This window comes from Terrapene carolina, unplaced genomic scaffold, assembly GCF_002925995.2.
Source record: "Terrapene carolina triunguis isolate 2854851 unplaced genomic scaffold, T_m_triunguis-2.0 Scaffold194, whole genome shotgun sequence".
NCBI classification, from domain to species: domain Eukaryota; kingdom Metazoa; phylum Chordata; order Testudines; family Emydidae; genus Terrapene; species Terrapene triunguis.
The window spans coordinates 663,696-676,234 of record NW_020664545.1 but is presented as its reverse complement, the minus strand read 5'-3'; the positions used below and the strand labels follow the sequence as shown (position 1 = coordinate 676,234).

Here is a 12,539-nt window from a genome sequence, read left to right as displayed (position 1 = left end):
TATCCTGGTCCTAGTCCATGACTAGGGCTCCTAGCCACTCTGGTAATAATAATGGCTTTTAATGCCGTCTCATCTACATGCAACATAAACTAATTATGGACATGCTGAGAAGCATCACTCTGAATCTCCTCATTCTTATTCGTTTAGAAATATTGGCCAGATGTTTTCACATTTACCAGGTACCTCCTATTTAATAACAATATGCCAGTGCATACATGTAAATCCAGTACCATCAAATAAATGCACATTGTGACACTCTGGTGCCATATGCCCCAGAATGGTAATTTCACTCTATATGCACACACCCAAAAATACGACCCATCTATTTTAACTGCATTAAGACTAATTCACTGCAGGATATCCAGGTACAAGCAACTAAATCAAAGTATTTATGAACGGATGAAATAATTTGAAACGAACCTCAACTGCTTTCCCAAACCTTTCCAAATTAACTTCCTTTTTGGCTACAGGAAGTTGATGAAGTTTCAGTCCCAAAATTTGTAACTTAGTTTCATTGTTATCTTGTGCTCGCCTCATCTATGTTGTATCCTGGTGTTGTAGCCCATCTTCTGTTTAGACTGAGCTCTTTGAGGCAGGAGCCGTCTTTGTTGTGCATGTACAGTGCCTGGTACAATGGGACCCTGGTACGCGAATGGGGCCTCTACCATAATACAAACACACTCCACAAAATAAACTTGGACCTGAAACAGGATTTTTAACTAAGTACTTTCACAACTATAATGTTACAGCATAAGCTTTTGGAGAGGGGATACTTTTAATTTTGTGCAATGGTTAGGCGCTTTATAAAGCAAGGCAAATGAATACATGAATAAAAGGTTTTACTACCCTCCTTAAACTTTTGCTGGGAGATCATGCCTTCAATATGTGCTTTCTTACCTGTTCTAATTTGAAAATGTGTTGATTGAAGTAATACTGAAGCTGCTCATTTGCATAATTTATGCAGAACTGTTCAAAACTGTTGGTTTCAAAATCTTCAAATCCAAATATATCGAGCACACCAATGGACAAGCACTGAGAAAACAATGCAGAAATCCTGTTAGGTAGGCCATCATGAAAGTGAGTTAATCATACAATTACAATTGTGGTTGTTGACCATGCACTAAGCATGAGTAATATTGTCTATTCTAATATGACTGGCATGTTTAAAATTTTAACAAACACTTTTCAAGATGATAGAAGATCATTGCCTTTTTGACACCAATCTTGAAATCCCAGCTCTAGTGAAGTCATTGAGAATATTACCACTAACTTCAATTGGGCCAGGATTTCACTCCAGATATTTGAGCGTACTGTCTTGTTGGGTGATCTTTGGTAGCGTTATGTGCACAACTACAATAGCTGAGTTTAGAAGGGTATTATTTCTGGTGAAGAACTTACTGTAACAGATTCTTCCATATCTTTCTTATTAAGAAGCGCATGATTAATTCGCAGAACAATCCAGTCAAACAGGGCACTGTACAGTGACTTTGCCATTGAATCACGAGCTGTGATAGCCTGCAGATAAAAAACAGCTCATTAAGTTGGCCTGAAATATGAGGACTTTCCTACAGTGGTGCAGTATCAGTCAGAAAAAATAACATTACTCCATTGTTGAACTTTTCACTGACACAGTATAAGGGCTTTCAGTGCCCTAGCTTTGGTTCTGTTTGTTTTTATTTTAACATTCATTTCTATTGACTCATTAAATGTATAATACACAACTTTTTCCACAAGCTGACAATGGGAGTTTGGCCATGTCTATTTAAAATATGTATTTAAGTTAAAATCCCACAGCAATCCAACAACATGATGATATTCACAGCTCAGATGTAATCAGGGACTATTTTCTGGTTAGTGATTTTAAAGAGTAAGAAAAGCCCAAGACAACTGTTCTAGCATTTTTACCAACAGACTCCCAATGCAGGTCAGCTATAGGGTAAATGGCCAAGTTCCTTCTTCTAATGCCTTTAGACACTCACCTCGCTGAGACTATATGGCAGGATAAGTTTGTCATTAGCAGTCACCGTTTTTCTTTTTGTCAGCACTTCGACTAAAATTTCTCGTTTGACCTTCACACAAAAAGCAAGAAAAACAAGAATTACTGACAACCTTAAATGTTAGCTACCTGACCAACAGCAATATGGTGACAGCGGTAGTTACTAATTCCTCAGATACCGAAGTCAAACCCTTAGGACAACTACAGCTGTGGTTGAATAAGTTTTACAAGTCCTTGAGCTTCTTAAAATCCTTTTTTCAGTTTACATGCAGTTAGGATTGATTTCTGTAGTGGAAAGGCCCCAATGCTGACAATCTAAGCTCCACTTCTCTGCTCCTGATACAGAGCTGAAGAACTAACAGAGTAACCAGATTTTACCATTCCCATCTTTTGGGTTGTATTTCACCCCCTTTATCTCTCCCTGTCCCCAAGAAAGTCACTCACAGCATGCACATTCCTATTCAGTATAGCAAGCTGGCTCCCTTCCCCAAGAAGATACCCCTACAATACTCCTATGCCAGTTCTGGGGCATGCTGAACTTGAGCAACAAAATGCTCCCAAGAAGTTATTGAGGTGGAACATGACAGCAGCTTAATGTTTATGGCACTCATTAAAGGGAATACTCTACCTTCAGAAGCTGAGAGAGGGTGTCCAGTACTTCTGGGGGTCCCACTTCCAACCCTTCATCCCGACCTGTGGCTCTCTTCTTGTAGGTAACATTGCCCAAGTAAAGAATAGCTGAGAGTACTGAAAAGATCCTGAAGAATAAAAACAATAGGGACTTTTTTTAAATTGCTGTTCTAATTAAAGTTAACAGGTTAATACAGCCAGAGTGCGTAACAGAAACACAGCCACGGCTATTTGAAGAGATGCAGAGAACACAACTGGCCTACAGCAGCCCATAAAAGAGCCCTCTACTTTCCCTGCTTTCTAATGGGCTTAGCAAAGTAAATATGGTTTTGATGTCTTACAAATTAGAACACACCACACCATTCTGTTCATAATGCATTTTTACAGCACAGACAGCAATACAGACTACTTCACATCAATTTCACTGCCAGCTGTCCGCAAAAAGAGGCTAAACAATTCTACTTACTGTTTTTTAGTTGCTGGAAGAAAGCCAACCATCTCCATGGCTTGTTTTAATCTTTCAAAATCATGGCGCAGATCTTCCCCGTCTTCTATTTTCAAGTTATGCTACAGAAAAGCCCCACAATAATTCAGTTCACATAAACACATTGAACAACAGAGATACTGGCACAACTCTTATGCAACCACTCTAATGAAGGAAGATGAACCATCCAAAGTGCAGGCCTGAAGCAACTTTTGTTTTGCTCTGGCAAAGTCCAGAATTTTGTTTATTTCAATTTTCTTACAGCAACTGCAAGACTAAGCTCTTACTTCAAATGCATACTCTGTCCCGTTTCCTCAACCAGTCTCCAGCTGAAAGATGCTATAAGCACAATCAACAGTCTTCAAACAGAAAGTGCAGTCTAATTACTGATATTGAGGTTGAGAACATCTCTAAAACAGTTCTACAAAGGGAATTTTGTGTCATGTCAATATGGTGCTCATAGGTTCATCTTTAGGACCTGCCATGATCTCTAATATGGGGCCCAGAAAGCTGAAGCATAGACAAGTTTGGTGAGGGTTAAGTCTCATCCACAGAGAGAAGAGTAATGAGTGGTTCATACCACGGTTTGTGCTGTTGATGCTCATGTTGCTGCATAGCTAAGAAGCAATGTTTTGTCAAAAAGCCACCTTTGCCATTTGAACTAGTTTCTAGATAGAGAATCATCACAGGACACAACAGGAAACAAAGATTCTCTGCTCTGGTGTCCTTTATCACTACAACATCTCAAAGAGGGACACAGCACCTTCATCTCTGAAGTTACACACAGAGTACCAACGTTTACCTGATTGAGGTAGAAATAATCTTCAGGCTGCTTGAGGTGAAATTCTTTACGTTCTTCCTCACTGACTCCAAGTAACAAATAATAAAACACATGGTAGTTCCTATAGATTGAAACATATTTCTACTTAATGAAGATATGACATTGGTTTCTCTTTAAGCCTTACATGCTTCCAAATTGATAAAACGGCACCTTTGCCATAATTACTACATTACATATCATTAGTGACACATACAGTGTTTAGAAAAAAATCCCAAGGAAGAAAATTACTCTTATCCTCTCATTTGTTCTTTATTATTAAAGTAATATATAAAGAATTGTACTTCTATTGTAGAGAATTTACTTAGAAAAAGTAAAAGTGCATAATTTGTTTTCCCAGCACATACATCCAGATAAGCAGCACTGGTTCGAGAAGAAGAAACCTTTATATGAAATCTCAAAATGGCTTAAGTATTTCCTCCTTCTGGGTCCACTGTCACAAATTCATTTGTATATAGCAGTGTCCAAGTGCACAAAGGGAAGGTGCTTAAAGGTGACTTGCAAAGGGAAAAGAACTGGGCTGGCGTCCTTTTTGCTTTTATGATGACTGGAAAACTAGTGTCAAGGAACAGCATTTTAACTTCAATTGCTAGTTAACATGTTGGATAAAGAAGGTCTTTGTACTCTCACTCCCATTAACGTCATAGAGCTCACAAGTGATCCGAGACAGACCCCAGCCTCCAAACAGTTCTTCCACCAAAACTGGGCTTGATACTTCAGATATTTAAGGTAAAAAAAAAAAACCCCAAAGAAGCAGAAAAGTTCTCTGAAAAACCTTCAGGCCTCTACATAAATCATAAGCAGTGGGAAGGGGTGTGGGGGGAGGGAGCCCAATTTGTGAAAAACTTTGTGCGGCTCACCTTTAAAATGTTTAATGTCTATTAGCTCTAACAAATACTGGCACCATGACATGACTGAGCTAACTTTATTTTCGTAACTCTAAATAATCCTTGTTATCTGATCAGGACTGGCAGCCATCACGCTAGGAGTATATTTCTAGAGAGCACTAATCAGTACATATTTAGCCAGTATTCATTTGGGTTCAGTCCAGCCTTTTGACAGATACACAAACTGCTGATGACCTGCCCACACGTACCAACAATTCACCCCAAACTCTTCTCATTGTGATCTAGTCTCTTGTCAGGAGAATTAGACAATTGTGGAATTTCATTTATATGAAAAGACTGCTTAGAGAGGTGGACATCACTGATTATGGGAGAGACATTCAAACAGACAGTACAAAATACGAATCTCCTCTTACCTTTCATCCTTTTCCTGAGAGACCAGGCGAGATTTTTCAAGCAGATATTTTTCAACAACAGCCCTGCAATCCCCCAAAAGAAATAAAACATGAATGGGGCAACACAGTCAAACAGAGCATCTGGATATTAAACACTAAACAGCAACTAGCTACAAGTGAGTTTATGAAGATTTCATACACCCTAGAGCTCAGGGTAGAATGGCCTCGTTGTCACCTCTGATAGCCTGAGACAAAAAGCTCAGTCGTATCGTGCTGGCTTTGAGAGGATACAATGAGAATGCTTGAAATGGGCAGCTACCCTGAGGAACATTTATCTTTTTGTGCTTTATCTTGGTAGATCTGAATGGAAAACGATTAAACTAAGATTAGCTGTTGCTGTAAAACCATAAATACTGTACACAACTTGATTTTGCCAATAGAGCTGCTTATCACTTTAGGGACTCAAGCAAAGACCACAACATGCAGAGAGAATATAATAGAAACATTGTTGCCAGACTTCCTGAATTTGCTGGCCCATACTGGACCACCCCACCAGCCACAGCAGGAGGTCAGAAAGCAGGGAATTCTGTGTTGGAAACTGTATGGCGAGTAAGCGACAGAACAATCTACCCTTCCACAGGGGATACAAATGGACAAAGAATGAAGCCAGAGCTGAAGTAGCCTTTTCTCATGCTGGAGACAGAAAACAAATGAATTCACATGGTACCAATCTCCTGAGTTGGGGTGACTTCATCTGTAAAGATGCCAAATTAATCCAGAATAATACTTAAAGCACTGAAACAGAGTGGAGGCTTGTTGTTCATCTCTGACGTGTTAAGAAACAGCAATGATATAAATAAGACTTTTCAATAGAACATTGCATCGAAACCCCAGAAACAGTTAACTGTTACAATTTCAATACCTGGCATAACACAGACAGGTTTGCGGCATAAACCAAAACTCCTTTTTAATGTTCTAAACTATCTCATTCCACCTCATGAAAGCAAGCATTTAATGTGTTTACAGAAATGTGTGGTGTGATGCTGCTATGTATTCTGCATACATACATACAAAGTTTATTCACCAAGACAGAAATAGATTTCAGCGTATGATGTTAGATGGATAATTAAGTGCAAAGACGACATATAGAAGGCAATTATTGGACAAAACCTATTACTTGTAATGAAGGATCCAGTATAACATCTAACTGTTGCTGTAATAAATAATCTTTAATCACTTTATACAACTGATATAAAGTTACTCCACTTTTGGATAGGAGCACTCCTAAAGAATAACCTGCAATGTTTAGTGTCTATTGCAGAGTTCAAGTTATATTTAGACACCATCATATTGATTTTTTTAATGCGTTTTGTAACTACGATGCCCTAGCTAAAATGAATCTACATTTGGGGACATTTTTTGCCAACACACATCGAATCCTCCATTCCTCTTCAGCTACATTAAGCCCCCAAGTAATAGCTAATGCATGTGTACAGAGTTTTAACTACCTTGTTTAGTGTCATCATTTTCTCCTGCACCTGTCTTTCAACTGGTGTGTGATTTTTTTTTTTTTTTTTTTTTTTTTTTTTAAGAGAAACTTCCTCACTTCTATTTCACTTCTCCCCAAACTCTTTTCAAATAGTAGATCTGAAACTATTTTAAATTACAACATGGAGAGGACAATGGATGACATGGAACAGCCACCATTTAGCAGGAAATTAAATATACAGTGACAATCTTAAGAACATAAGAATGGCCACAGTGGGTCAGACCAATGGTCCATCTAGCCCAGTATCCTATCTTCTGATAGTGGCCAATGCCAGGTGCTTCACAGGGAATGAACAGGACAGGTAATCATCAAGTGATCCATCCCCTGTTGCCCATTCCAGCTTCTGGCAAACAGAGGCTAGGGACACTTCAAAGCATGGTTTTGCATTCCTGCTATCCTGGCTAATAGCCATTGATGGACCTATCCTTCATGAAATTATCTAGTTCTTTTTTGAACCCTGTTTATAGACTGGACCTTCACAACATCCCCTAATTTGGTGACCCCTAGTTCTTGGGTTATGAGGAGTAAATAACTCTTCCTTATTTACTTTCTCCACACCAGTCATAATTTTATAGACCTCTATCATACCCCCTCCACTTGTCTCTTTTCCAAGCTGAAGAGTTCCACTCTTATTAATCTCTCCTCATATGGAAGCTGTTCCATACCCCTAATCATTTTTGTTGCCCTTTTCTGTACCTTTTCCATTTCCAATATATCTTCTTTGAGATGGGGCGACCAAATCTGCACGCAGTATTCAAGATGTGGGCATACCATGGATTTATATAGAGGCAATATGATATTTTCTGTATTATCTATCCCTTTCCTAATGATTCCCAACATTCTGTTAGCTTTTTTGACTGCCGCTGCACATGTTTTCAGAGAACTATCCACAATGACTCCAAGATCTCTTTCTTGAGTGGTAACAGCTAATTTAGACCCCATCATTTTATATGTATAGTTGGGATTATGTTTTCCAATGTGCATTACTTTGCATTTATCAACATTGAATTTTATCTGCCATTTTGTTGTCCTGTCACCCAGTTTTGTGAGATCCTTTTGTAACTCTTTGCAGTCTGCCTGGGGCTTAACTAGCTTGAGTAGCTTTGTATCATTTTTTCCAGATCATTTATGAATAATACCTTGAACAGCACTGGTCCCAGTACAGACCCCGGTGGACACATTGTTTCCCTCTCTCCATTCTGAAAACTGATAATTTAATCCTACCCTTTGATTCCTATCTTTTAAGGAGTTACTGATTCATGAGAGGACCTTCCCTCTTATCCCATGACAGCTTACTTTGCTTAAGAACCTTTGGTGAGCGACCCTTGTCAAATGCTTTCTGAAAATCTAAGTACACTATATCCACTGTATCACATGCTTGTTGACTCCCTCAAAGAATTCTAGTAGATTGGTGAGGCACGATTTCCCTTTACAAAAAACATGTTGACTCTTCCCCAACAAATCATGTTCATCTAGGTGTCTGACAATTCTGTTCTTTACCATAGTTTCAACCAGTTTGCCTGGTACTGAACTTAAGCTTATCGGCCTGTAATTGCCGGGATCATCTCTGGAGCCTTTTTTAAAAATTGACATTGCATTAGCTATCCGACAGTCATCTGGTACAGAAGCTGATTTAAGTGATAGGTTAGATGCCACAGTTAGTAGTTCTGCAATTTCACATTTGAGTTCCTTCAGAATTCTTGGATGAATACCATCTGGTCTTGGTGACTTACTGATGTTAAATTTATCAAATTTTTTCGAAAACTTCCTCTAATAATACCTCAATCTGGGACAGTTCCTCAGATTTGTCACCTAAAAAAAATGGCTCAGGAGTGGGAATCTCCCTCACATCCTCAGCCACGAAGACTGATGCAAAGAATTCATTTAGTTTCTCCGCAATGGTCTCATCTTCCTTATGTGCTCCTTTAGCATTTCAATCATCCAGTGGCCCCACTGGTTGTTTAGCAAGCTTTCTGTTTTTGATGTACTTAAAAAAATTTTTTGCTGTTACTTTTTCAGTCTTTGGCTAGCTGTTCTTCAAATTCTTTTTTGGCCTTTCTAATTATATTTTTACACTTCACTTGCCAGAGTTTATGCTCCTATTTTCCTCAATAGGCTTTAACTTCCATTTTTTTTAAAGGATGCCCTTTTGCCTCTGCTTCTTTTACTTTGTTGTTTAGACAATATCTTAACTTGTATTAATTACATTGTTAATTGTATTTCTAATTTAAACTGTGTTATTAAAAACATGGCTGTGTAGGGATATATTCAAATGAGATTAATTATCTTGGCCAATGTGGCCTATCATACAGAGCACTGGACTGGACTCAGGACATCTGGGCCTATTTCCAGCTCTGCCAGTAGCATGCTGGGTAAGCTTGGGCAAGCCACTTCCCCTGTGTGCACCTCAGCAAACTGGGGATGAGACAAATACTGACCTCTGACCTACTGAGGAAAAGCACTAGGCATTGTTTTTATGTGGGCTATGAAAAACCCAAACGAAATGAAGTTATGTATCTCTGAAATCACCATCCACAGAAACAGATCATTCACATATGAGGAATGCTCAAATGAAAAGATATTTCATACTCCATCAAGTCTGCACAAGAACATATAGTTTAGCTCCAGAAAGAACTTCATGCCATACTTACCCTCGGACAATACCATTCTCCAAATAGTTAACTTGAATGAATTTTCCAAAACGACTGGAGTTGTTGTTATGGGCTGTTTTTGCATTTCCGAAAGCCTGTAACAAAGCACAGGGTGAATCTATATTTTCATCAGTGAAACAGAGTAAGCTGGTACATAGCTTCCACTGTTCATTGTTCATCCAACTACTGGTTGGCACTAAACACCCAAAATCCTAATGAAAGAGCAAGATGCATGTGCTATAAGAGTGAACAGTTGCTAAGACTCCTTTCTTATTTGTCATATATCAGTACATTTTGCTCAGACAATATTTCAGGATTTGAGGAAGGGGGCTCTTAAATTTATTAGAAATTACTTTAATATGCAACACGAACAGCCAAGATTAAAGAAAGCTTAACAAAGGAAACCTCAGTTAAACAACTGAATTCATTAGAAAGCAAGTATGAGCTTAGAGAAGGATCTTGTGTAGGGGAAAAAAGCTGCAGCTACCAAGGAAGTACCTCTCCGTAGTCAAAACCACAAAGTGAGCAAGCTTCCTGCTCCCAAAAATGAATCCCACCCTCGATGTTACAAAGTAATATAAAAGTTGCTTTGTCTTTAAAGAGAAAATATGAAATTAAAGTCTGTTTTGCAAAGTTAGCCTATTTGAATTCTGAGGATTAATCAAACTAATCTTGTATGAAAAATGGAAGTTCACAGATATGGCTTTGCTTAGCAGAAATTCATCTTGGAATTGCTCTCAGAGTGAACTGGTCCTTTCAACATTTTTTTCAACTAATGAATGAATTTTAGGTTCATTAGTATTTGTCATGAAGAGACTTGCATGAGCAGCTTTCAGGAGTAGAATTCAGTCTGACAGTCTAAAATCTCTGACCAGAGAAACAATAATTAAGTTGCTAGAATTTGTTTCCTCTTTTTTCACTTTAATGAATAACTTTCCCCAGGCTCAGAGAAGGATGGAAGAGGAACAACAAATACTGCAGCCAGGACACTAAAGACAGTAGATCACCACCTCCAATGCCTCTAACACAGGGGTTCTCAAACTTCACTGCACCACAACCCCCTTCTGAGACCAAAAATTATTACACGACCCAGGAGGGGGGACTGAAGCCTGAGCCTGCCCAAGCCCCGCTGCCCTGGGGGGGCAAGGCGGAGCCCAAGGGCTTCCAGACAAAAGGCCTGTAACCTGAACCCTGCCACCCAGGGCTGAACTCTCGGGCTTTGGCTTCGGCCCTGGGGCTCAGGCTTCAGCCATGGGCCCCAGCAAGTCTAAGCCAGCCCTGGCGACCCCATTAAAACAGGGTCGCGACCCACTTTGGGGTCCTGACCCACAATTTGAGAACTGCTGCTCTGACACAATCACATGTCTGTTCAGCTTGGCATGCCCCATCCGCAGGGTTCCAATTTAAATGTCATTAACCCACCTACTCCAACTCTGCCTGTATTGCTGTTACAGATTATAGATCAGTTTTGGCCTAAAATTATTTGAACAACCTTCCCTCTGTGGGCCAGTTTATGGACCAGACAGCAGCACATTTACTTGACCTTGATAGCCAGACTTTCAGATTGAAATATGTCAGCAGCAATTTTATTGCCTTTAGCCTAAGGGGAATTAAGATATAAAATCTGAAAGTACCAGCCTGTCTTCAATTAATTTTCTGCCATAAACTTCGGGGAGTTTCATCCCTCCTACTGGACTCTAGGGAAAACTCCTTACTGGCAGCCCTGCTACAGGAGCCTGGTGGAAAAGTCAAAGGGTTAATTTAGGAGTAGCTGAGGGCAGGAAGCTAGGGATGGGTGGGGACGGTCAGTTGGAGATGAACTTTCAGGAGTGGGGGTTCTTAGGATGAGCAATGTGTATGTGGAATGAGCAGGTAGAAAGAATGTGTATGCATGATGCGTGAGGAACGAATGGTGTCTGGAATAGACATGGTGCACATGGAATGGGTGGATCTGAGAGTGGAATGAGTGGCTATATCTCTGAAGAGTGAGTGGATGGGTGGGTGCAGAATTAGAGGGTGCACAACTGAAAGGAAGTAGGTGCAGAAAGAATTTTGTTTGTGGAATGCATGTGTAATGAGTTGGGATAAAGTGAAAGAGGGTGTGTAATAAATGTGTGGAGTGGGTAATTAGGATAAATGGGCAATATGTATTTACAGATATATGTACATTTATGCAAATTAATGTAAATGACCACAAAATTATTTTTTAAAGAATCTGCTAGGTTTTGTTTCCAAGTGTTGCAGGTATTGGCTCCCTTTTGTTGTAACTCTCACCCGATGTTAAGACTTTAAGATGCATTCCATGCCAGGCAGTCTCCCTGTGGAATCTATACCCTAGAAGTGCCCATAGATTTCATGATTATTCAGGTTATGATGGCTCTCGGATGCATAGTCTGTGTATTAATGGAGTGCACCAAATCTGAAGATATCAACAGCTCCAGCACAGGAAGAAAACATTATTGAAACCTGTGTTATCCTATACTTAAAGTTGTAAATTGGTAATTCTGAACAGGAACACTTGCTGCTGCTTAATAGACAGCACTGAAAACAGTGTAATGTCCTGCCATATCCCTAACATTTAATTGTGACTTTTTAAAATGTTTATCATTTGGTATTAAATCTTAATAAAGATCCTTTATACATTTTTTTAAAAATAGCCAGAAGTCAAGACAAAAATCAAACCAAACTAAGGTTTTATAGCTGAGATATATTTAAGGGGATCTTGTCATTTGATTAAAATGCACACAAAAATGACCTAGTGCCGTCAGAGTGTGGAAAGGCAGCAGTTTAGAAAATATTATACCCCCAAGTGTGAACTTTATCTGCAGAAAGTTCTGCCACAAACATTTCCTGTGAAAACTTCAAGCAGCCCCAGTTATGAATTCCTAGATGAAATTTGTGTTTCCTAATATAACAAATCCATGGAATGATTTCACCGAAAGGCCATGTATGACAGAATCCTGAAAATGACAGCCATAAGTAAACCACTGGGACAGTTATGGCGTAAGCATCAATGGCGCATTGCATCAACGCTAATCATGCTGTTTCGTTTGCAGTTCTCATTGGAATCCATACTTGTACTAGAGTACACTACACTGTCAAGGACACATTTTCAGGATTGCAGTCAATTAATGTTTACATCCTTGTAAAT

At 39.3% G+C, this 12,539-nt stretch overlaps 1 protein-coding gene across 8 annotated transcripts in view; it reads right to left on the bottom strand.

The window, feature by feature from the left end:
* The window catches only part of MYO9B (myosin IXB), a 76,563-nt gene that overhangs the window by 34,271 nt on the left and 29,753 nt on the right, over positions 1-12,539 (bottom strand). For all 8 annotated transcript variants that reach the window (XM_026654983.1, XM_026654984.1, XM_026654988.1 and 5 more), the window contains exons 3-10: positions 9,389-9,483; positions 5,210-5,272; positions 3,913-4,012; positions 3,093-3,193; positions 2,625-2,754; positions 1,980-2,069; positions 1,399-1,515; positions 898-1,032 (exon numbers count right to left, since the gene is read on the bottom strand). In XM_026654983.1, the coding sequence (XP_026510768.1) occupies positions 898-1,032; positions 1,399-1,515; positions 1,980-2,069; positions 2,625-2,754; positions 3,093-3,193; positions 3,913-4,012; positions 5,210-5,272; positions 9,389-9,483 (831 nt within the window). The remainder of the gene's footprint in view (positions 1-897; positions 1,033-1,398; positions 1,516-1,979; positions 2,070-2,624; positions 2,755-3,092; positions 3,194-3,912; positions 4,013-5,209; positions 5,273-9,388; positions 9,484-12,539) is intronic.